General features: G+C 37.7%; 2 protein-coding genes across 6 annotated transcripts in view; one reads left to right on the forward strand and one right to left on the reverse strand.

Moving 5' to 3' along the window:
- TRIP4 (thyroid hormone receptor interactor 4) overlaps nt 1-12,759 on the reverse strand; it is a 65,450-nt gene extending 52,691 nt beyond the window's left edge. For all 4 annotated transcript variants that reach the window (XR_003423125.2, XM_027067499.2, XM_053223895.1 and 1 more), the window contains exons 1-3: nt 12,604-12,759; nt 9,164-9,333; nt 7,690-7,823 (exon numbers count right to left, since the gene is read on the reverse strand). Coding sequence is in view for 3 of the 4 variants with exons in the window: in XM_027067499.2 (XP_026923300.1) it covers nt 7,690-7,823; nt 9,164-9,333; nt 12,604-12,704 (405 nt within the window). In the remaining variant the exon portion in view is untranslated. The remainder of the gene's footprint in view (nt 1-7,689; nt 7,824-9,163; nt 9,334-12,603) is intronic.
- Nucleotides 12,760-12,802: 43 nt separating this feature from the next.
- On the forward strand, nt 12,803-25,450 carry PCLAF (PCNA clamp associated factor). 2 transcript variants are annotated; one of them, XM_027067500.2, is made up of 6 exons: nt 12,803-12,930; nt 17,393-17,761; nt 18,066-18,146; nt 19,957-20,119; nt 23,647-23,684; nt 24,436-25,450. In XM_027067500.2, the coding sequence occupies exons 2-5, from the start codon at nt 17,716-17,718 to the stop codon at nt 23,657-23,659; spliced, it is 303 nt and encodes a 100-aa protein (XP_026923301.1). In that variant the 5' UTR covers nt 12,803-12,930; nt 17,393-17,715; the 3' UTR covers nt 23,660-23,684; nt 24,436-25,450. The 2 variants fall into 2 exon arrangements, with proteins under 2 accessions (XP_026923301.1, XP_014941046.1); XM_015085560.3 differs by lacking the exon at nt 23,647-23,684 and having other exon boundaries at nt 12,805-12,930.
- The last annotated feature ends 24 nt before the right edge of the window (nt 25,451-25,474 follow it).

Raw genomic sequence — 25,474 nt, forward strand, 5'->3', positions numbered from 1 at the left:
TTCTTCAGGCATAAGTTATAGTGCTGTTGGCTCTGAGTTCAATGTTAATAAATCAACAAGATATATTAAAGTGTCTTTAAACAGAAACACACATAAAATAAGGTTATGTATTGAATGTTTGATAAAATTGTGACCAGATGCTCACAGAAACCTAATCCTGTATTTCTCCTATGTGTAATGGTTCAGAACTCACTAATTCAGTATACACTGCAGCTCTAACAAGAAATTCCTGTATAAGAGATAAAACATTTTTTCAAAATCATTTTCCAAGTTTGCTTAATGAGTAGAAAATACTTAAGAATTAAATACAGACTCAGAAACAGGTTGTTGAGGGATAAACTGCTCTTAAAGCATTAAGAGATATGAAATCAAAAGTTAAGTCATTATTAATTTGAAGATCTTTCCCTACCCAAGCCTGGGAAGTTATGAGTGAACCATGGTTTTTATTTTACCTTTTGAAACCTATATAACAACAAGCATCAAGGTACCTTATTCATTAAGATCCATTAGTAAAAACAGTGAAATACTTTGTTAAACTAAGATTGGCATCTACTTAACTAAAAAGCTAGGTTGTAGCTGTAGAAACATTGCACAGTCAAAGCAAGCTTCTTTAATGTGGATTGGTAAATGAGTAAGTTGACCAAACAGACTAAAGCAACATAGGACTAAATGGATTAAAAGATCAAATGATTATAAAAAAGAAACACTTAAAAAGATTGCAATATAAAATGTTAAAATATTTAATGGGGTGCCTCAGTTGGTTGAGCATCCGACTTTGGTTCGGGTCATGATCTTGTGGGTCATGATTCCTGAGTTCAAGCCCCATGTTGGGTTCTGTACTGACAGCTTGGAACCTGGAGCCTGCTTCAGATTCTGTGTCTCCCTCTCCCTCTGCCCCACCCCTGTTCACGCTCTGTCTCTCTCTTTCAAAAATAAACATTAAAAAATGTTTTAAAAAATATTTATCAACAACTTCAAAATTTTTAAAAACTGAACTGGAATTTGTGAAAAAGCATCCAGAGGAAACTGACTCAAAGGAGAAAACATAGATAGTGGTTTTCATGTTGTTTTCAACAACTTTCTCTCCTGGATGTTAAAAATTAATTTATTAAAAGTTCATTAATGTATTGTATGCTATTATTTCATAGCTATTTTTAAAAGAACAAAATAAGACTTTAAAATTTTTATCCATTGTGTGGGGCACCTGTTTGGCTCAACATGTGACTTTTGGTCTTGGGGTTGTGAGTTCAAGCAGCACATTAGGCACAGAGCTTACTTAGAAGAAAAAAAATTATTATCCATTATTTGATAACTCTGACCAGAAAATATTCTCTTTATGGTATGAATTTTACTTTTACATTAAGATTCTATACACTTGCAGTCACCACTTATAAAATATATTTACACACGTCTATGTAATACTTCTACTTTATTTTTTTTTAATTTTTTTTTTTAACATTTATTTATTTTTGAGACAGAGAGAGAGACAGCATGAACAGGGAGGGTCAGAGAAAGAGGGAGACACAGAATCCAAAACAGGCTCCAGGTTCTGAGCTGTCAGCACAGAGCCCAACGCGGGGCTCGAACTCACGGACCGTGAGATCATGACCTGAGCCGAAGTCAGACACTTAACTGACTGAGCCACCCAGGCAACCCAATACTTCTACTTTAAAAACAAGTATTTTACTGATAAGAGTAATACAAAAAATTACTCAAAATAATGTTCAGATGGATTACAAACCTAAATGTGAAAATTTTAACTTCTAAACTATTAGAGGAAAATTTAGGAGAATATATTTTTCACTTCAGGGTGGGAAAATGCCTTAAAGCTTAAATAAGCTATAAAAAGCATAAAACAAAGAAAAAGATCAATATATTTGACTACATTAAATTTAAAAATTCCTGTGAGTCAAAAGATACCACAAACGAAAAACACAGACCAGCAGATATCTACAACACATATAATAAAAAAAATAGTACATAAGGGGCATCTTGGTGACTCAGTTGGTTAAGTGCCTGATTCTTGATCTCAGCTCAGGTCATGATCTCACAGTTGGTGAGATCAAGCCCCGAGTCGGGCTCTGTGCTGACAGTGAGGAGCCTGCTTGAGATTCATTCATTCTCTCTCTCTCTCAAAATAAATAAACAAATTAAAAAAAAAAATCTATGTATTAAAGTATTATATAGAATAAAGAACTCCCATAAAACAATTTGAAAAAGACCATCAACTCAACAGAAAAGCAGATCAAGAATATGAATAAGTAGTTCATGACAATCCAAAAGGCCAAAAAAAATGGAAATCAAAAACAAATCAACAAACTATTCAAATGACAGAGCCTCTATTTAGAATTCATGTGTGTGGAAAGCAAAATTAAATACTATTTCTTATACTTAAAATGGGCAAAACTTGGGGCACCTGGCTAGTCAACACCTCAGTCAATAGAGTATGTGACTCATGATCTCGGAGTTTTAAGATCAAGCCTCACTTTGGGTATACCGATTACTTAAAAAATAAATAAATAAAAACAAGAATTTAAAAAAGGGCAAAACTTTAAAGGCCTCACAATATTAAACACTGGCAAAGAAGGAGAAAAGAGAAATTGCTTACCTTGATAGTAGGAGGATGAAATTGTTACAACTACTTTAGAAATTGACTGGGAGCACCTGGGTGGCTCAGTCAGTTAAGCATCCGACTTCAGCTCAGGTCATGATCTCATCATTCAGAGTTCAAGACCCACATTGGGCTCTGTGCTGACAGCTCAGAGCCTGGAGCCTATTTCAGATTCTGTGTCTTGCTCTCTCTCTCTCTCTCTCTGCTCTCCCCAACTCATGGTACCTTTTTCTCCCTCTCTCCCTCTTTCTCTCTCTCTCTCTCTCTCTCTCAAAAATAAACACTAGGGGCGCCTGGGTGGCTGAGTTGGTTAAGCGTCTGACTTCAGCTCAGGTCATGATCTGTTGGTTCGTGAGTTTGAGCCCTGCATCCGGCTCTGTGTTGATAGCTCAGAGCCTGGAGCCTGCTTCAGATTCTGTGTCTCCCTTTCTCTCTGTCCCTCCCCTGCTCTCTCTCTCAAGAATAAACAAACATTAAAAAAATTCAAAATAAATAATTAAGTATTTTTAAAAAACTTTTAAAAATAATTTAAAAAATTGGTAGTTTCAATAAAAGAAAAATTAACAAAGCCTATACCCTGTAATTCTAGTAACAGATAAATACTAACAATTCTCAAATGTACCTGAAGGAAATACATACAAGAATGTTCACTGCAGTTTTCACAACAGCAAACTATTATAAACAAGATAAAAGTGCATTTATGACTTAATGGAGAAATTGAATCAGTGGAATCTTGAGTTAAGAGAAACAAACCAAATTTATGTATACCACAGATTGCTCTCAAAAAGTTCTAAAAAGCATCTGCAAAATGACATTATGTTATTAGCCTACCTTTTTTTTTTTTTTTAATATTCCATAGTGCAGCCATCCAGGTATGGACTATGGTTATCTTTTTTTAATGTTTATTTATTTATTTTGAGAGAGACAGAGAGAGCATAAGCAGGGGAGGGGCAGAGAGAGAGGGAGAGAGAAAATCCCAAGCAGGCTCTGGGCTTTCAGCACAGAGCCCAAAGCGGGGCTTGATCTCACGAACCCAAGATCATGACCTGAGCCAAAATCAGGTCGGAGGCTTAGCCAACTGAGCCATGCAGGTGCCCCGTCTATTTACTTACATTTTAAAAATGTACTATACTATACTATACTATAGTATATTATACTATATGCTGTTAATATATTCCTATATATGAAAAAATAGACTACTGATTTTAAGATTCACACCAAATTCAAGATAGTAATCATCTGTAGGGCAGAAGGAAACAGAACTGTGTATTAGTTTCTCAACCTAAGCACTACTGTTTCTTTTTTGTGGAGGATGCCCTATGGTAAGTAGGGTGTTTAACAGTATCGTTGGCTTCTACTCACTAGATGGCAGTAGTACCCCTTTGCCCCATGCTGTGCCAGCCAAAATGCTGCCAGACACATTTCCTGGGGGGGCAAAATCAAGAACCACTGGGTAGAAAGAACAAAGAGAATTTCAACATTCTTAGTAAGGGTCCATTTATTTTATTTATTTTATGTAATCTCTATGCCCAACATGGGGCTTGAACTCACAACCCTGAGATCAAGAGCTGCATGCTCTACTGACTGAGCAAGCCAGGAACCCCTCATTCATTCATTCATTCATTCATTCATTCATTCATTCATTTTTAAAGAAAAGACCTGGGGCCCCTGGGTGGCCCAGTTGGTTAAGCATTTGATCCTTGATTTCAGCCCAGTCATATCTCATGGATTTTGAGTTCAAGCTCCTAGTTGGGCTCTGCACTGACAGCACGGAGCCTGCTTGGGATTCTCTTTCCTTCTCTATCTGCCCCTCCCCTGCACACATGCTCACTTGCTCTCTCTCTCTCTCTCTCAAATAAATAAACTTTAAAAAAAAAGGAAAAAGAAAAGACCCGAAGCAAATATAAAAAATGTTATGAATTGGGGTACCTGGGTGGCACAGTCAGTTAAGCACCCGACTTTGGCTCAGATCATGATCTCACAGTTCACAAGTTCGAGCCCCATGTCAGGCTCTCTGCTGACAGCATGGAGCCTGTTTTGTATTCTCTGTATCCCTCTTTCTGCTCCTCCCCTGCTCACACACTCTCTCTCTCAAAACTAAATAAACATTAAAAAAATTAAAAAAAAAAAAAAAGGAAATTCTGTCATATGCTACAACATAAATGAGCCTTGAGAACATTATGTTAAATGAAATAAGCCAGGCACAAAAAGACAAATACTGCTTGATTCCATTTAGATGTAAAGCAAATTCACAGAAACAGGAAGTAGAATGGTAGTTGACAGGGACTGGCAGCAAGAGAAATGGAGAGCTATTTAACTGGTACAGAGTTTCAGCTTTACAAGATGAAAAAGTTCTGGAGATCTATTGCACAATATGAAAATACTTTTAGCACTACTAAAGTATACATTTAAAAAACTAAGATGGTTAAAAAACTTATCAAATTGCATATCTTAAATATGTACAATTACATATGTATTTAATTACACCTCAGTGAAGCTGGTTTTTAGGAAGGCTATCCTTGTTCATTGTAAAAAAGTAAAAAAAAAATAGAAAATATAGTATAAAGAGGAAAATAGAGTATAAAGAGGAAAAATTAAAACATTTATTGTCATAACACCTGAAGAAACACCTTTTTTAACACTTGCCTTCAGTCTTTCTATGTGTGTGCATGTGAAAATGTTTGTGTGTGTATAGAGTAAGGTTTTTTTTGTTTTTTGTGAGAGAGAGCACATGCATGAGCAGGAAAGGTGAAGAGGGAGACAGAAAGAGAGAATCCCAAGCAGGCTCCACCCTCAGCTTGCAGCTGGACTCAGAGCTTGATCCCACCAACTGTGAGATCACGACCTAAGCTGAAATCAAGAGTTGACTACTCTACTAAGCCACCCAGGCGCTCCAAGTATTTTTTAAAGGCAAAAAATCAATTAAAAAAAAACTTAAAAAGACCTTTTTTTAATGTTTTATTTATTTTTGAGAGAGAGAGCAGGAGCAGGAGAGGGTCAGAGAGAGAGGGAGACACAGAATTTGAAGCAGGCTTCAGGCTCCAAGCTGTCAGCACAGAACCCAATGTGGGGCTCAAACCCACTAACCATGAGGTCACGACCTGAGCCGAATGAAGCCTGGAGCCTGCTTCAGATTCTCCCTCTGTCTCTCTGCCCTTCTGCCACTCATGCTGGCTCTCTCTGTCTCTCTCTCTAAAATAAGTAAACATTAAAAAAAAAAAATTTTAAACACAAAAAAATCAAACCTACGTATTTCATTCACACATTTGTCACTCAATATTTTATGACAAATGTTTTCCCAAATGATATATTCTGGTGAACAATTTTATTAGTTGAATGATATTCCATCAAATGAGGGAAGTATAATTTTAGTCTTTCTCTTACTGCTAAACAGATCAGTTCACATTTTCAATAGTTCTTTTGTGTGCAATTCTGATTACTTTCTTATGTTAAATTTCTGAGTCATATTAACAAGTCAAAAAGATAGGAACATTTCTGGTTCTTGATGTATGCTACCAAACTGTTCCCCAAAGAGTTTAAACCAATTAACATTGCCACCAGTAGTGTACAGGGGCTCTTGTTTTAATACAACTTCATCATCACTGAGTATTCTATTTTTAAAATCTTTAGCAATTTAAAATTATAGGCGGGGTGCCTGGGTAGCTCACTGGGTTGAGTATATGACTTGGGCTCGGGTCATGATCTTATGGTTCCTAAGTCTGATCCTCACAATGGGCTCTGTGCTAATAGCTCAGAGCCTGGATTGGATTCTGTGTCTCCCTTTCTCTCTGCCCCTCCCCCACTTGTGCTCTCTTTCAAAAAATAAACATTAAAAAAATTTTTTTTAATTATAGGCAATACCTCAGGGATTTAATATGTGTTTATTGATTACTAGTGATCAATACAATCAATACACATTAATACACAAACTACCATGGTTTGCTTAGGACTTAGGAAAATCCCAGAATACTGGACTTACAGTGCTAAAACTGATAAAGTCCCAGGCAATTAGGGTGACAAACTGGTAAAGTTAAACATCTTTTAATGTTTATCGGTCATTTGTGTTTTTCTTTTGCTTACAAGGCTTCTTTGCTCATTTGATTCCACTTGGGAAAAGGCTTAAGTCTCTCTTTTTTTTTTCCCCTTGAACTTAACATTATTTTGCAAACACTTTTCCATGTTTTATTGCATGGTCATCACACTCAGAATTTTTTGATCACCTACCTGCCATCTCAGCATAATTAACTATTCCCTTATGTTGGGAAATTTAGTTTCTCAAATTTCCCTGATTATAAATATTTCTGCTTACCTCACAGGGCTATTTTGAGAGCCATGAGAGAATATGAAAAAAACTCTAAACACTAAATGATGATGACGATGGTGCAAGGGCAGATGGCTCAAAGTAGGAACACTCTTCTAATAACAGCTATAATTGTGCATTTTTTTATTAAAAACCCACACACACAAAATGCTGAAAATGAAGCCCTGGTGCACTTCATCAAATATTTTCCATTATGTATATTATATATATATGTGTAAGATATATATATATATATATATAAGTATATATATGTAAGATATATATATATATGTATATATGTATATCTTTCTCAATCTCATTTCTAACCAAGATGTCCTTATAATAATTATTTAATCAGGATGCCAGGGGCACCTGGGTGGCTCAGTCGGGTAGGCATCCAGCTTCAGCCCAGGTCATGATCCTGCACTTCATGGGTTCAAGCCCCACGTCAGGCTCTGTGCTGACAGCTTGGAGCCTGGAGCCTGCTTCAGATTCTCTGTCTCCCTCTCTCTCTGCCTCTTCCCCGCATGCACTCTGTCTCTCTGTCTCCCAAAAATAAATAAATATTTTAAAAAAATTTTTTTTAAAATCAGGCTGCCAAAAAAATCTACCATATAGAAAGTAATGTATCATCATTATCACTTTTTCTCCATAAAATTCATGCATTTGTTGAATAATTGCCACTCTAGAACAATTTGCACACTTTGCTCTCTGAAATGTATCAGTCACTTCCTCTTTTTCATACAGCTAGGAAATGATTCATTCTATAAGCACTCACCTTGGCCAAATCAAAAGGTGTTTTGACCTCCGTGGTTGTGTCAGGTTCAGCAAATGCAGGAACTTCCTGTCTATTTCTGCCTTTCCTCCTACTCCTCTTTAGCTGGTCTCCTGATCTCTGCCCATCCAACATTTCTTTAAAAGAAAAAAAAAATTATACATATACGTATATAGATTGATAATAATGGGATTCATTGGTGAACTGATAGGTAATAAACAGAAGGTGATGCTGAATATTTAGAGTGAAGATATGCAGTCAGGAAGGTTTTTACATTAGCTTTTCCTCTCAAACCAGAATTAAATATAAACCATAATTTTCAAGATAGTCAGTGGTAAAGACTACCGGCTGGGATTAAGAAAGTAAATTAAAATCTGCTACTTTATTTTATTTTTAAAGTTTATTTATTTATTTGAGAGAGAAGAGAGGGAGGGAGGGACGGCAGAGAGAGAGAAAGGGAGGGGGGGAGGGGGAGGGAGGGAAGAAGAGATAAAATTCCAAGCAGGCTCCATGCTGTCAGTGCAGAGCCTAACATGGGGCTCAATCTCACAAACCATGAGATCGTGACCTGAGCCAAAGCCAAGAGTCAGATATTTAACTGGCTGAGCCACCCAGGTGACCCTAAAATCTGATACAGTTTAGATTATATAATAATGACAACTTAGATTATTTAGTTTGGTGTTTATCTTTCATATCTTTTAACTAGTTACTTCTAAATGCTATTCATACTAAAGTTGGTCAACATTTACTTTCATCCAGGTATACAGATAACTAAAATCTTTAAAAAATTTTTTCCCAATGTTTATTTGTTTTGAGAGAGACACAGAGAGTGAGTGGGGGAGGGGCAGACAGAGAGGAGACAGAATCCAAAGCAGGTTCCAGACTCTGAGCTGTCAGCACAGAGCCTGATGCAGGGTTCGAACTCAGGAACTGTGAGATCATGACCTGAATGGAAGTCGGATGCTTAACTGACTGAGACACCCAGGTACTCCTGAAAATTGTTTTTTTAAAACATAGATAAATTTTTCAAACTATTCTGAAACCACATTTTTATCTGCAAACAGGTATTCTTGTGATATTTTCTAAGTTGAAAAAGTCTCAACAAAACAGTATTGATTCCAGTTTGAGTAGAACTGAAAAATACGGATACATATGATTCTGCTTAAGTTAGCTGTGAGGAAATAGCAGTTACAGAAAATATGAGGTTCTATAAACCAGCCCATTACTTAATTATATTAACTTACCACCTTTTTCTCTAAATTTTTTTTTTAATGTTTGTTTATTTTTGAGAGAGAGACAGACAGACTGAAAGCAGGGGAGGGGCAGAGAGAGAGGGAGACACAGAATCTGAAGCAGCTCCAGGCTCTGAGCTGTCACCACAGAACCCAATGCAGGGCTTGAACTCAGGAACCATGAGATCATGCCCGAGCTGAAGTCAGACGTTCAACCAACTGAGCCACCCAGGCGCCCCACTTACCATCTTTTTTGAAGGACTTCTGCAGAGCATCAGAACTCAACTCCTGATCATTCTTTTGCCATTTGGCTATAAGCTCCTCTATGAATTGACCTTTTTTGTCCTCATTTCCCTGAAGGAGGTCAGTGACATATTCTCGTATCTCTTCAGCACTCTCAATTGACAAAACATACCTCAGGAAGCAAAAATAGAAGTTGTTTAAACAAGACTGCTTATACTATGTCTTTCAATAATCACAATATAAACTGACGTAGTACAAACTATTCATTAATCCATTAAAGTGTTTACGATTTTTTTTAAATGTTTTATTTATTTTGCGGGGGGGAGACACACACACACACACACACACACACACACACACACAGTAAGTGGGGGAGGGAGAGAGAGAGGGAGACACAGAATCCCCAAAGCAGGCTCTAGGCTGTCATCACAGAGCCCGACACAGAGCTCAAACCCATGAACTGTGAGATCACGACCTGAGCCGAAGTCAGATGCTCAACCAACTGAGCTACTGAAGTGTTTACTTTAAGCCAAATTCTATGCTAGGTGCTAGGGATATAAGTTTGATTAGACAAAGATCCTGACCACAGCTTGTTCATAATAAAACTTTTATGTAACCCTCTTGTTGGAAGAATTAAATTACTGTTTTGAAGATAGGCTTGTGGAGCTATCCTTAACATAGGAATACTTCCTATAACTACATATCTGCAGTCATATTTTCCGAGGAATACAAATCACTTAATCTCTATATTATAAAACCTAAAATTTCTTTTGCTAAAAATATGAGTACATAGAACAATCTAAACAGTTGTTGATTTAATATTCTCAAAAATTATATATCAAGATTGGTATCACATCGTAATGAGCAGATCTATTTTAAGGAAATGTTATAAAGGTTCATAAAAGTGAAATGGGGTAACAGTTCAAGTCAGTACAACTTGTTTAAAAATTGACAGGCCAATATATTTGAAGTGCCTTAAAAATAATCCGGTAATTCCATTTATAAGACTTTATAAGACATAAGAGACAGGAAATTTTATGCAAAAGTTAACTGCCTCACTGTTTGAATTAATGAAAAACTAGAATCTATTTAAAACATCTATTGATGGAAAAGGGACTAATGAATTCAACTTTTTGGACTTTCAAAAATGTAATATGCTACCACTAAATGTGAAAGTTTTGAATAATTATTATTCTGAGAAAATGCCCTCCTATAATGGTAAATGAAATAATAGGATAGAGTGCAGAGCATATGATTCCATTTGCTATAAAAGCAATGTGTATACACATACACATGTGTAGAAAAAAGGCCAGAGCTTATACCCCCAAATAATTACCACTATGGTCAATTAACAAGAGTTTATTTTTCTTTTCTTTTTTCCCCTAGGTTTTGAAAATGTATTACAATATGCATAAGAAAAAAACACGAAGAGTGAAACAATGATAATCTCTGGATTGTGGTATTATGGTTAATTTTGGTTTCCTTCTTTATCTTTTTTCTGATTTTTTAAGATTTCTACAGTGAATATATTACACCATTAGAAAAGAATTTTTAAAAATAACTTGTAAATTAAGATATCAGACCATGAAAGCATTATAAGATCTGAATAAATTGTAATTCAGATATACTGGTATGGGATATAAGAAAAATTGTAATAATGCTGTATCATTAAAAAAAAATGAGATTTTGCCATCACCAGTAGCATATGTACTAGGTTATTTTCTTAATGTGGTGGATGCATTTGCAGTGCTATGATCTATAGGTGAATAAACCTGTGCCATTGGGCATCAAGAGCATCTTCTAATCCATCACAGATTAAAAAAGAAAAGACCACTGTTTTTCAGGACTTTTACAGTTTAATCAACTTGATCCCCAAAGTTAGCATCCCATCAAAAGATTAATTGCTATTGAGTTCTCACAAAAGGACGGCAAGAAACCTCAGGGGATCATTTAACTCTGGTATTCAAATTACCAGGGAAGGATTTATGGAGTTCCAGTAACATTTGAATAAATGTCATTTTAACTATTTAACAAAGTCAAATAAGGAACATACATCTAAATGTGTTATATAACAAATCTTTCAAAACAGAATCATCCAAAACATGAGCTAATGCAGATTGTAGAACAGTTTATTTTGCTAAACCTGTGTACAAATCTTAATGTTCCATAAGTGAATCACTGATTAGGAAGTTAACAGTTCTGTGCTGTCTGTAAAAATTCAGGCCATTCATGCCAAATTGTTCAAGTTAGCACACTAGTATAGTACACCTGAGTAATTCTCAGTAAAATGCCAGGCAAGACACAGCAAATATACACAAAAATGCTTTCAACATGGCATCATAGCCTGTTGTGCAATAACTATAAAAACCTAGTAAGTGAAATGAGTTCAAATAGTATTATATTATTGGTAGCCAAGAAGTGGCTGTGCTGACAGCACGGAGCCAGCACAAATTGTCTCTCTCCCTCTCTTTGTGCTCCTCCTTCCCTCTCTCTCAAAATAAATAAACTTAAAAAAAAAAAACTTTCAGGTTCCTTGATCAAGCCCAACTATTAAAGAAGTTTCCCCCTCTGCCTGAACACTGCACTTCCACCTACCCACCCTTTAGTTTTCAGGTGAAAGTGATTCCTTGAAGTAAACCTTTCAAGTTTCTCAAATCTTAGTGGGAATCCTTTACTCCGTGCTCCCACAACACCCTACATTTCCCCCAGTCAGCACTCCTCAACCACGCGGAACCCAATGGTCTCAAGAGCCTTTATGGCCACAGCATGTTATGCAGCAGAGCAACAAATATGTTAAATCAATTGAAAGAAAAAATACTAAATTATGTCACGATCTCCATTTTATAGGTATCAAAGTATTAAAGATAAACTCTGCTCAGTATTCAGTTTACACATGAGGAAATTAAGGTACAGAGAGGAAAATTAGGTAGCCCAATATTTAAAAAGAAAAAAAAAAGTTGCCCAAGATCCCGAAAGTGGTAAATGACAACAGAAAATAGAACCTGGGACTCCTCAGTCAGGAGCTATTTGCACCTTACTTCAGCCGCCTCCATTTAAAGTCCAGGTCCTATTTAATATTAAACACCACGCAGATCCGGCAAACTCAAATGCTCAGAGTAAGGAATTTTTGCAAAGATAATTTGGCTTGGCCCTTCTCTGCAGAATCTATCAGGAAATTGGCTCCAGGGACAGTCTTACAGGTTTAGTTATCAGAGATCTGAAGTTTTCCTAAGAAAAAAGGCCCCACCGACCGATTGTGGAGCCTGACACCCTGTCCCAGAAGCTGCAGTGTAAAGCCGGAGGTCAAATTCGGCGCCTAGAGTCCCAGAGCAGCCCTTCTATATTTCTTCACTCTCATCAACTTTTTAGTCTTCCCCTCTTCCCCTTTCAGCCAGTGCACATCCCAGAGGTCCTTCCCGCCTTAGACCCCAACCAGTCTCACTGCATGATCTCCTCGCTGACATCCAGGCCGAAAGTTTTCCTTAACTGCTGGGTACACCAGCCCACCAGCTGCTCCCGGGACGCCGCCCCAGCCACCGCCATTTTTCCCAGCCGGAACCAGCTGGGCTCCAACAGCCCTAAGTCCTGCACTGGACTAGTCCCCTTCGCAACACCAACCTCGTTCGCGCGGGTTCCGCCAGCCTGCACCGCCCCTCGCGGTTGTACCGCCCCAGCACAGATCCCTCCCACCTGTGCCGCCTCCTCCTTCCCACTTCCTGGTGTGTTTATGCTGGAACCAGAGCTAATCTGCGCCTGATTTTTCTGCGTGGTAAGATGTAGGACTCGAGAATCAGGAATTCGGTTGAGAAGACAGTGTAATTACCTATAAAAACTATAGTCGAGGTAAAGATAAATCAAAACTGTAATCTGAGAGGCCAGCTTTTAACTTGTTCTGGTTTTGAGGCCCCTGGGTAAGATTTACTGGGTTAAGCATGGGACTCTTGATTCCTTCTCAAATCATGATCTCCCAGTTCCTGCGATTCAGCCGGCTCTAGGGCTCTTCTCTGGCAGGTCGGGACCTGCTTGGGATTCTCTCTCTGACTCTCCCCTGCTTGCATGCACTCTTGCTCACTCACGCCCTCTCTCTCTGTCTCTCAAAATAAACTAACTTAAAAAAAAATTGCTCTAGTTTATGTAAAACATTTAAAATAGCACTTGCAAGCTAGAATAACTGCTTCAGGGATTTGCTTTGGTGGTCGTGGTTTTATTAATACTCTGTATGGTCTAATACTAGGTTCATGCTGCAAGAACCTTTTTCTATTTAATTTTTGAGCCAGGTCTTTTCCAGGAGGGCCAAAACAAGTCAGGAAGCTCCAGGAGGAAAAACTTGTAATATAACAGGTGTTATGATTTGTCTTTAAAGAACTTTGACATAAATTCTGAGTGATTTTTTTTTTAATTTATGTAATACTTTTTTTTGGCCAACAATGACTTCTCTTTTTAAGTTTTGTGTTTAATTACAGTTAACATACAGTTATATTAGTTTCTGATGTACAATATAGTGATTTAACACTCCCGTCTAACACCTGGTGCTCATCACAAGTGCATTCCTTTTTTTAAATTTATTTAATATGAAATTTGTTGTCAAATTAGTTTCTATACAACACCCAGTGCTCATCCCAACAGGTGACCTCCTCAGTGCCCACCACCCACTTTCCCCTCCCTCCACCCCTTATCAGCCCTCAGTTTATTCCCAGTTTTTAAGAGTCTTTTATGGTCTGGCTCCCTCCCTAACTTTTTTTTCTCCCTTCCCCTCCCCCATGGTCTTCTGTTAAATTTTTCAGGACAAATGCATTCCTTAATCCCCATCACCTATTTAACCTATTTGCCCACGCTGCAGTGATTTTTAAAGAGTCAAAGGTATTTCAACCCAAGAAGACCAAACTTGCATGTGTGTCAGTACTCTCTACTCCACTGGGACGATGGACTGATGAAAATTTAGCCAGACTATACTGGAGAGCTTTAACGTCCTCTGATATATTTTTTAAAATATTTTATTTTGTAAGTAATCTCTACACCCAATGTGGGGCTGTAACTCAAAACCCTGATATCAAGAGTTGTGCTCCACTGACTGAGCCCATCAGACGCCCCCATTAATAAATTTAATGGCTGACTTCGTTTTACATTGATAGGTTCTTCATTCCCATTAGGCCATCTAGACTGAGCAATTACATTAATTGGTTCCTGCTTCAACTTTTTGTGCTAATGTTTCCATTGATATAAATGATCGAAATCATATAAGTGTATTGATGTACATTGGGTATAGATTGTCTTTGTTATTAATGGAAAATATATGATTTTCTAGCTTAAAAAAACCCAAATTCTCTGTGAATATTTATTAACAGTGGATACAAATTTTGTTTCTTCATAAAAATCTTCTACATTTTCTATATCTGTTCAGTTCCCATAATTTAAATGTTAACCTCTTGGGGTGCCTAGTGGCTCAGTCAGGTCCGACTCTTGATTTCTGCTCAGGTCATGATCTCAGGGTTCCTGAGGTCAAGCACCACATCCGACTCTGCACTGACAGCAAGAAGCCTGCTTAGAATTCTTTTTCCCTCTCTGTCTGCCCCTTCCCTGCTTGCACTTGCACGCATGCTCTCTAAATTAGTTGATTAATTAACAAACATTTTAAATGTTAATTTCTTGAAGACAGAGACTATGACAGGATTTTTTTTTTACAATAGGGCTTAGCACATCATATAAATTATGATGAAATTTTTAGGTCCTCAAGAATAAAGGTATTCTGGAGGCGCCTGGGTGACTCAATTGGTTGAGTGTCCAACTTCAGCTCAGGTCGTGATCTCCCGCTTTGTGAGTTCAAGCCCTGCCTTGGGGTTGCTGATGTCAGCATGTCAGCACAGAGCCCTCTTTGGATCCTCTGTCCTCCTCTCTCTCTGTGCCCCTCCCCTGCTCATGCTCTCTCTTTCAAAAAATAAATAAAACGTTGAAAATTTTTTAAAGAATATGGGGCAGCTAAGTGGGTCACTCAGTTGGTGAAGCATCTGACTTTGGCTCAGGTCATGAGTTCCAGCCCTGCGTCCGGCTCTGTGCTGACAACCCAGAACCTGGAGCCTGCTTTGGATTCTGTCTCTCCCTCTCTCTCTGCTCCATCCCACTCATGCTCTGTCCCTCTCTCTCAAAAATAAATAAACATTAAAAAAAAATTTTTTTTAAGAATAAAGGTATTCTTTTTATTTAAAGGATATGTTAATTATTGCAATCTCTGGTTTGTAATATATGTCATATAATGCAATGCTATTTACAGTGATTATCATTTATGTAAAAAAATTTTTTAATGTTTATTTATTTTTGAGAGAGACAGAGCACAAGTGGGAAAGGGGTAGAGAGAGAGAGAGAGAGAGAGAGAGAGGGAGAAAGAGAGAATCCAAAGTAGGCTCCAGGCTTAGAGCTGTCAGCACAGAGCCCAAAGAGGGGCTTGAACTCACAAACACTGAGATCATGACCTGAATTGAAGTTAGATACTTAACCAACTGAGCCACCCAGGTGCCTCCATTCTGCCTGAGCAAAGCAAGCACACCTATTTTACATGACTTAAAAGGGTTTTTTTTTGTATAAGTTTAGGCAGATATTTCATACAAATGTACTACAACTTTTCTTAATGCCCTAGGCCTTTGACATTTTAAAGTTCACACCACGCAGTTCTCTGTATTTTATTTAAATAAAGGAAAAGCAAACCTCAAAGGAGAAGCTTTCCTCAAAGTAAACATTTAAATTAAAAACTTCTGCGGGGGGGCCTGTGTGGCTCAATATGTTAAGCTTCCAAGTTCAGCTCAGGTCATGATCTCGCAGTTGGTGAGTTTGAACCCTGCCTTGGGCTCTGTGCTGACAGCTCAGAGCCTGGGGCCTGCTTTGGATTCTGTCTGTGTCTCCCTCTCTCTGCCCCTCCCCTGATCACACTCTGTGTGTGTCTCTTTCAAAAATAAATGTTAAAAATATTTTTTAAAAGAATATCTGCTAGAGATCACTGCTTGTTTCCTAATTTTTTACCTTAATACGTTTTCTTCCCTATTATTAAAAGACAAACATAAACATAGCTATGGTAATAAACTGCTCATGTGTGCAAAGGTATATTTGCAATTATTTCTGGCCACTTACTTGGCATCTGAACTATGAGAAAGACCAGCAGATTCTCTATGCTGTTCTAATCTCTGCAGGGACCTAGGAAATGAGTTTGAATTAAGTAATTCAGGCCTTTGTAGAAGCCACTTTAACTGAAAAAGAAATAATGTGCATTCAAGAACGATTATGTATTGAGAGGTGTGTGATGACAAAGAAGAAAGTAATACCCTGAGGCTTGTTGATTTTTCTGGTAGGAATTCTAATGTAGTCTTAGACTCCAAGGTTTTTAGACAAAGCTACAGGTTATTTCCAATACATTTCCTGCTATTATAATATAATTAGTTAATTAATTGAAATATAATGTAATTAATGTAATTGTAATATAATATATAATTTCACCTGTTGTCTAGATCTTTTAAGATTCTTTAATTCTAAAACACAAAGTGGTTGTTGATTCTGTTGAAGTACTGACTAGCCTATTTTCTGAAAGTTCAAGCATAATTTATTGGAGAGAATTAATGCCGTGCATACACTTTTAGGATTGCCTTTCAAGTGAGCATTTAACAAAATACATCCCAAGGCAAGCTCATCTGATCATGTTTTATGCATGGTTTTCAGAGAGTGAAAATCACTCCCCAGGGGTATTGTAATTAGAAGATAGGCATAGGGATAGAAAATAGTGTTGAGTTCCTATTCTAGATTTATAATCACTGTATGCCAGGGATGTACCCTTGGCACATTTGGCATATTTTTAAGGAACTCTGAGACCATTTGGATCTTGGGAAGACGTTTCATTAATTTGTTCTTTTTTATGTGTGTATATATACACAATTTACTCAGTTTTTTTTTTCTTTAGTTACAAGTTACCATACGGACTAAAAACGTAGAAAAGCCTCATAAATACCTTCCTTTTCTAAAATTCCATAGAATTGTTTTGTTATGGACCCGGCAGAAAGAGTTCGTCTGAGGGTTTTTTTGTTTTTTTTTAAGTTCTTTATTTTGATTTTCATGAAAAAATCCGCTTCATTTCAAGTTTCTCTTCCTGGAGTCAATTACATGGATTTCACCCTGTGGTAACTTTTGAAGAAATGGAATTCGCTGTCTTTCCTGGGTCTTCTTTTCTAAGCAGGTCCATTTCCCTTACTCAGAATCTTAGCACTCACTCTTGGGGCGCCCCGAAAAAGCACCTTGGCACCTCCCACTTGGGGCGGGAACGAATCACAAGCTTCTGCAAAGTTGATGGACGGGACGGTACTGAGCCAAGCCTCGTTGCTGTCATCGCTGGACACTGGCGATTGGTTGCGGGCGTACGGCGCGGAACCAATGGGAGCGGCTTCCCGGGAGACTCCGTGGAGCGCGCGGGAAAGAGACCAATATAAACTGTGGCGGGAGATTCGTTTTCGGGTCCTTGTCCAGTTAAACACCCTCGGTTGGGAAGCCATTGATTGCTCCCCTCTCCTCGCGTTTGAATATGGTGCGGACTAAAGCGGACAGTGTCCCAGGCACCTACAGAAAAGGTGAGGAGGTTGAGCAAGGCAGTGGGGGGCAGGGGGTTCTCCCGGCAGCCCCTCTGCGAGCGGGAGAGGCCAGGGCTCCCCACCGCCCTTTGAGCCAAATGGTCCAGCCGTTCAGGAAGCAGCGGCCTGGCCCCTTTACCAAGAGGGAGGAGCGCACGGCCAGGGGATGGTTGGCCTGCTGTACTGCATCGCGGGGCTCTCCTCACCAGGTGGCGGGGTCGGGGACCGTGGTGAGAACGTGGCACTGAGACTCGGTGTCGGAACCTTACAGCTCTGTTTTGAATACCTCCTTTCCTCTCCACAGTGGTGGCTTCTCGAGCCCCCAGGAAGGTGCTTGGTTCCTCCACTTCTGCCAGTAATTCCGCATCGCTTTCGTCGAGGAAAGGTAAAAAGCGCCCCTGCAACCCCTGGAGGAACCTTCTCCAAAGAGGATCAGGCCGGGCACCGCAGTTCTGACCTGCAAGCCCCTTGACCCACCTTGGAATTTATTTTCCTGAGATTCTCACACTCGAGTTTCTTTCTTGCCCTCTGATATAGTGAGGGGGCTTTGGCTGCCTGACAGGTTGGGGTAAAGGTGGGGGTCACAAGGAAAAGAATCTCAGGCCTCAGGGTTAGGGATGGACACGATTTATCTTCAAACCTGTTTTTCTTTTCTAGTTTAGCGTTTTTATTTTTAATACTGACAGATGTCCTTTTCTTGTAGGAGGCTATTTAAGCTCTCTTTTACTAGATTAAGAATTAATCTAGTAGTTGACCGTGGTAATCAAGTTGTCTGCTTAGCATAAACGTTTTTGTTTTCATTTCTGCATGTTTTTTTTGTTTTTTGGCATGATGTCTGTGTGTGTGTGTTTTCCAACTGTGCAGCTCCTGATACCGCCTTTGGGACATTAGGAGGGAAAACTTGGCCCGATGAAATAGCTTCACACTACTCCTTCTGTGCAAGGAGAGGTTGAGAAAATACTGTGCCATCTGGTGCCTCATTCCTTTCCTAGGAAGTTGAGCAGTTAGGAAGATTAATTCCACAAGGCCTAGTTAAGAACATACAAGAAAGCACTGTGAAGAACTTCATGGGTTCTTAAGTTAACTTAAACTTCCCCCTGTTCCAAATTAGAAACAACTTACCAAAAAATATATGCATGTGTGTACTAATTTGCTCTCTTTAGATATAAAGGAGCTGTAGGTCAAAAGTATAAAGGTGATGAATTTATTGAGAATATTCCATACCCTGTACCATTAAATTCCAGTTAGGGCTACATCCCATTGTCTGGTCCACTGTTGTATCGCCAGAGTCAACTGAATAGGCCCTTAATGAACTTATGTTAGCCAAATGCACCCCTTAAGGCATTTTAAAGATCTCTATTTTTTTTTTAAGTTTATTTATTTATTTTTGAGGGAGAGAAAGCAGAGGAGGGGCAGAGAGAGAGGGAGAGGGAGAATCCCAAGCAGGCTCCAAACCGTCAGCACAGAGCCAGACCCAGGGATCAGACTCAAACCTGGAGATCATGACCTGAGCTGTAATCAAGAGTCAGACTCTTAATCAACTGAGCCACCCAGTTTCCCTTTTTGTTTTCTTTAACAGGTAGAGTTTGTGACAAATGTGTTTAAAGCAAAAGATCTATGTAGTGACTCAGTAATTTGCTCATCTTGCTATTCTAACCATTACTTCATTAGGAGGCAGAAATTTTTCCTCTATATTACTGTTTTAAAATAATCAGGAATCGGGGCATCTGGTTGGCTCAGTTGGTAGAGCATGTGACTATATCACGGTCATGAGTTCAAGCCCTAGATTGGACGTAGAACTTACTTTTAAAAAATCAGGACTTGGATTTACCTTATGAACTGAAAAGGAGCCAATAGCTTTGAAAAGTGAAACCTAATTTTGTGGAAACTTTCACACTGCGGTCTATTTGTTTTGCCTTTCACAGGTGCTTTAACTAAATGACTTTGTTAAGTAAAATTTTGGTGGTTTACACTACACTGTGCTACCTCATATTAGGAAAAAATGTGTCATGTTTTAATATGACAATGGGTAAGACTATTTGAATAGTTATTTGTCATCGCACATTTTCTAATTATTTTAAGATGAATGTAATACCATATACTCTTTAGATTTGATGTTAAAGAATTGTTTCCCTTTAAGGAATGGCAGTTGTATCCTTAGTTCTTACTTACTTCCATCTGTTTATATTTTATAGTTGAAAATAAGTATGCCGGAGGGAATCCAGTTTGTGTGCGCCCAACTCCCAAGTGGCAAAAAGGAATCGGAGAATTCTTTGGGCTGTCCCCTAAAGATTCTGACAAAGAGAATCGAATTCCTGAAGAGGCAGGAAGCAGTGGCTTAGGAAAAGCAAAAAGAAAGTAAGTTTCACATTCTGGAATATAAAGAAAATACTTATATTGTTTAAAAAATTTTTTTCATGTTTTATTTATTTTTGAGAGAGAGAGAGAGAGACACAGAGTGCGAGTGGGGGAGGGGCAGGGAGCGAGGGAGACAACGGAAACTGAAACAGGCTCCAGGCTCTGAGCTGTTAGCACAGAGCCGAACTCAGGGCTCAAACCCATAAACTGTGAGATCATGACCTGAGCAGAAGTTGGATGCTTAACCGACTGAGTCACCCACATGCCTGAAAATACTTATATTCTTGAAAATAAAAGACAAGTGGAAATTGAGTAACTTTGAAGTTTCTCCCTGAACAGATAAGAAAACACAAACCAGAGGTTTTTTCAAACTTGTACTATCTTATTCTAAGTCACTCCCGAATTTCAAACATCAGTGAAAGGTATTATTTTTACTCCTTTCAGTCATCCAAAGAGGATCAGTTCCCAATCAGATGATAAGTGCTATATTATTAACCATGAACTTCCTGTCTTTATTCTTTAATTTTTACTGTCTATTTTTTATAATCTTTTTTTCAAAAAAGAAATTTCTATGTTGGTTTATCTAGCATCAATTCTATTATGTCCACACCTCAAAAAACTACTAGTTCAGCCTCTACAAGAAATAAATAACCAATGTAGAAAGGTTAGAAAATCCAGAAATTTTCATCACTTAGAAAATCACAACTAACACCATGGTGTATTTTCTTTCCAACTTCTCTAAAAATACATAAAAATACTTTAAAAATAAAACAAGGTGGGAATAAAACTGCATGCATACAAAGTTGAGTGTACACGCTTTTTAAAGAAGATTATTAAATCATGCTTTTTAAGCCTTTAATGTCAGGAATATGCTCATTACCGAGGTTAAGCAAAAATTCAGCACTCAAAAGTACAATTTTTATGCTGTAAAAACATACCAAGTATCAATAGCAATTATTTCTGGGTAAAAACCTCTCCTCCTACTCATTCAGTGCTACCAACTTTCAACAACAAACATACTTCTAAGAATTGGGACAAAAATAATGCTACTTGAAAAAAAAAAGGCCAAGGAAAGCTGCTTTGTAAAAAATAGACTTATAAATAATAGGATCCAGGCTCTTTAAGCAATTTGGAAAAGTTGTGGTTCAAAGACAAATTATTTGACTGGAGGTATGGGGAATGGTGAGCATGGGTGGCCACATGGTGCCATATCACTGTCATTATGCCCCTCAATTTACGACCCTGCTAGCTCTCTCTCCTGTACCAGCCAGGAGCCTGTGATCCTCCAGCATACCAAGCAGCAAGTCTGACCCAGGGCCCAGTGACCAACGTGGGCAAGAGAATGGTGGCCATGCTCAGTCTGGGACTGCTGCTTCTGGCACTGTTCTATTGACACAGATTTATTCACGCATTCCTTTAACTAGTATACCAGGTCCTCTGTCTGAGCCCACAATGTCCACCTGTGCCCTGCAGTTAGCAGCCATTTTCCTTGTGGTCTTGCTTGCTTTTCTATATTTCTACTCTTAGACCCAGGCCAAAGAACTCTATTGTTCACCATTGCATATTCTAAAGCCCAATCCATATGGCGACTAGAAGTCCAATGTGACAAGGAAAACACAGGTCTTCATCAGATCTACTAATTCCACTCTTTATTATGTGAGTCCCCAATTGGACTGACTTACAGAGCATCTGAAGGATTTCACCAGATAACAAATGCTAATATTAAATCTGCTGGGAGTTTCACGTACAAGACTGAAGAGAGACAAACATTGAAAATTAATGATGTGACCAGGGGCACCTGGCTGGCTTCGACTTCAACTCAGGTCATGATCTCACGGTTCGTGAGTTTGAGCCCCATGTCTGGCTCTGTGCTGACAGCTCAGAGGCTGTAGCCTGCTTTGGATTCTGTGTCTTCCTCTCTCTGCTCCTCCCTTGCTCAAGCTCTGTCTTTGTCTCTCAAAAATGAATAAACATTAAAAAACATTTTTTTTTAAAAAATAGACACTCCATGAAATTTTTGGTTCACGTTTTCACACACTGATGCTTAAATGTTACAGTATCCAATATGGCCATAATAGGCTTAAGAAGTGTTAAATCGGGGCGCCTGGGTGGCTCAGTGGTTGAGCGACCGACTTTGGCTCAGGTCATGATCTCACAGTTTGTCAGTTCGAGCCCTGCATTGGGCTCTGTGCTGACAGCTCAGAGCCTGGAGCCTGCTTCTGATTCTGTCTCCCTCTCTCTGTCCCTCCCCCACTCATGCTCTGTCTGTCTCTCTCTGTCTCAGAAATAAATAAACATTAAAAAAAAAAAAAAAGAAAGAAGTGTTAAATCAAGTTAAACCATCTCTCTTTATTTATTTATTTATTTATTTATTTATTTATTTATTTATTTATTTATTTATTTAGTACAAGTGGGAAAGGGGCAGAGAGAGAGAGAGGAAAAGAGAAAAATCCCAAGTAGGCTCCATGGGGCTCAATGCAGGGCTTATCATGAACCATGATATCCTTACCTGAGTTGAGATCAAGAGTTGAATGCTTAACTGACTAATCCTCCAGGCACCCTAGATTTTTTTTTTTTAAGTAATCTCTACACTCAATGTGGGGCTCAAACCTATAATCCTGAGATCGAGAGTCACGGGCTGACTCATCAATGCTCCATGGACTGAACCAACCAGGCACACCTTTTTGGCAATCTTTACACCCAACATGGGGTTCAAACTTAACAACCCTGAAGTCATGAGTTGTATGCTCTTCTGACTGAGCCAGCCAGGCTCCCCTGTTATGAGATATTTAAAAGGAATGTCAAACTCTAGATCAGTAACTAAATTTTGGATTTTAATAGACTTACTTTCATGATCCTGTAAGTTTATTCCAGTTCCCTGTCACTGTTTGGTACCTTGTTCTTTCTCATTCTGATATGACAGGTTAATAGTCAATATTAGGTCCAGAATATATTACAACCCTCTTGAATTATTTGTGACTTCTACTAAGGAAACAAAATATTTGGCAATGTAGCCAAATATGACTACATTGATCATCATAACAATAAAACCTATATTATAGGCTTTCAATTATATGGAGAAAAATTACACATATATTCTCATAAAGAATTTTGATCCATGGTGTAATAAAATTTGTGACATAAAACTAAGTAATAGAGGTTTATATTATTCCTTTAGGCCCCTTGCTTAGATTTGTTTGTTGAAGAAAGTTGTATCTCTTTATTGATAGTAAATCAATAGATTTACTTTTGATAGTAAATAATAAATTATCAGTTTATCAGAAGGAATTCTGCTATAAACTCCCTAATTTATAATCTGAAACATGGCTACTCCTACGGCTTTATTTTTCTCACAGAGGCAGGGTAAAACTCCTTTCAGTTGCATGGGGGGGAATTCAGAATCAAGAAAAACTATCTACTTAACACCTTGAATAGAAAGAACTATGATACATAAAGTACAGCAGGTCCTTGCCAAAAGTATGCTTGGCTTATGATCGTATTCATTTGTTAACATGATTTACTTCCAGGAAAACACAATGAAGACCTCTTGGTAATCTAATAGTAGGTAAGTCAAAGATAGTCTCATACCAAGTTAGAATACCTTTGTTTTAGCTTCCTTCTTTCACTACCTAGCTCTATGACCATTTAGGCTTATGGGATCTAATGTGAAAACTGCTTATTTCAGAATAGATCTCACAGATCTTCATCAGCTCTTAAAAAATTCTGAATTATGGTTAAGTTTTTAATTGACTTTCCTCTATAAAAAGTGTAATGAGTACAAAATGGCTTTGGGGTAATGTAAATTATTTTTCAAAAGCTGCAACTACCATATGCAAACTTAACCAATTTTGAGATTTTTTCCAATTAGGTAATATGTTTATATGGTTCAAAAGGACATACAGTTAAATATGACAACTTGGTATGTTTTCTCTGCTCAAATGGATTGGTTAATTTTTTTGCTTTTTTATTATCACACAGTCCTTACTGTATGAAGGATTGATATACTGTTTATTAATCCACTTAACCTGTTGAAAGAAGATGCTATAGAATTAGAGATTCCATTTTTAATAAAAATAGCAATGTATCCTAAAGGAGAAACACTCATCTGACAAATTAACAAGTAAAATAAAGATTTTGTTGCTCTGGTACTTGGAATTTTTAGGTGTTGGTCAACTAATGGAGTTTAATTTTCTCTCATTTCTATTCACTTGATGAGACCCATTGCACTATTAAGCTTCATGATTTATATAGGTTGATAACTTTTTTTTTTTCAGCAGTTGATATTCAGGTGACTGAGTTCTCTATTCTTTTCACAGAGCACGTCCTTTGCCACCTGATCACACAGATGATGAAAAAGAATAGAACTCTCTTAATTCATCCTTGACTAATGTCTCCTGTTTATTATTCTAGGATGTAAATTTGGATAAATGTATTTGTTCCAATTAGCTTTGTTGAATAGGCATTTAATTTAAAAAATGAGGCTTATATAGAGTTACTCAAAAGCAAGTAATTATGATATTGGAGAATTTGTAAGATTCGTTATTGGTTACTTACCTTGGTATTCAATATAACGCAGTATTTGGTTTCTTTTACCTGTTATTAAGCTTCTTGTTCTTGCTAAAAATTAATCATTGAATGGTGTTCTAATTACAAATCTGCTGTATTTGAGATTTTCTTAGATCTTTGTACTGCTGCCATTTTTATTGGCGTTTGATTATTAGAATGGTGCCGTATTTTTGTTCCTTTTATTTGCTTTAAGAAGCAGAGTTAGATTTTTGCACATTAAAAAAATTCAGTATTAATTAAACTGAACCTAACCCTTTTTAAGAAAGAGGGCCAAAGATGCAATGTTGAAGAAATTTGGATGGCTATGTATCTTCTCCTTAAGAGCAATATGGCCTGAGAATTTAAACAGTTGATAAAGTTTCTAACAACAACAAAGCAGATAAAAGAAGAATTTTATAATTAGACAGGAAGATTTCATAGACTACATTAAAAGAGAGAAATTTTCCTAGAAATGCATTTGATTCAGTATCATAAAATACAACCTTTTGGGCCTGTACTTTTCAAATTGGAAATCAATAAAACATAAAAGGCAAATCATGCCATAAATCCAGAGATATGTCTAGAGTCCTTAGAGCTACCATTATATATTTTAAGATAACCAGGGGTATAATTAAAGAGGTGGGTATAATATAACTTAGTAACTGATATTCTTGCTTCCTTATCACACTTTTTGCTTCCTGATATTCTGTTGTCTAAGTTTACCATGTTTTAACAAGTATGTTCTTCTGAAGTTTGTTTTTAATAAATGAATACTTATTTTCACAATAGATTATCCATTTGTGTGCTTCC

The sequence above is a fragment of the Acinonyx jubatus genome, chromosome B3, assembly GCF_027475565.1.
Source record: "Acinonyx jubatus isolate Ajub_Pintada_27869175 chromosome B3, VMU_Ajub_asm_v1.0, whole genome shotgun sequence".
NCBI lineage: Eukaryota > Metazoa > Chordata > Mammalia > Carnivora > Felidae > Acinonyx > Acinonyx jubatus.

Excerpts from the sequence above, each read along its gene's own strand:
- PCLAF (XM_015085560.3), top strand. The coding sequence starts at position 17,716 with ATGGTGCGGACTAAAGCGGACAGTGTCCCAGGCACCTACAGAAAAG. Across the intron at positions 18,147-19,956 it reads ATCGCTTTCGTCGAGGAAAG|TTGAAAATAAGTATGCCGGA; the intron begins GTAAAAAGCGCC and ends TATATTTTATAG. Across the intron at positions 20,120-24,435 it reads TTAGGAAAAGCAAAAAGAAA|AGCACGTCCTTTGCCACCTG; the intron begins GTAAGTTTCACA and ends TTCTTTTCACAG.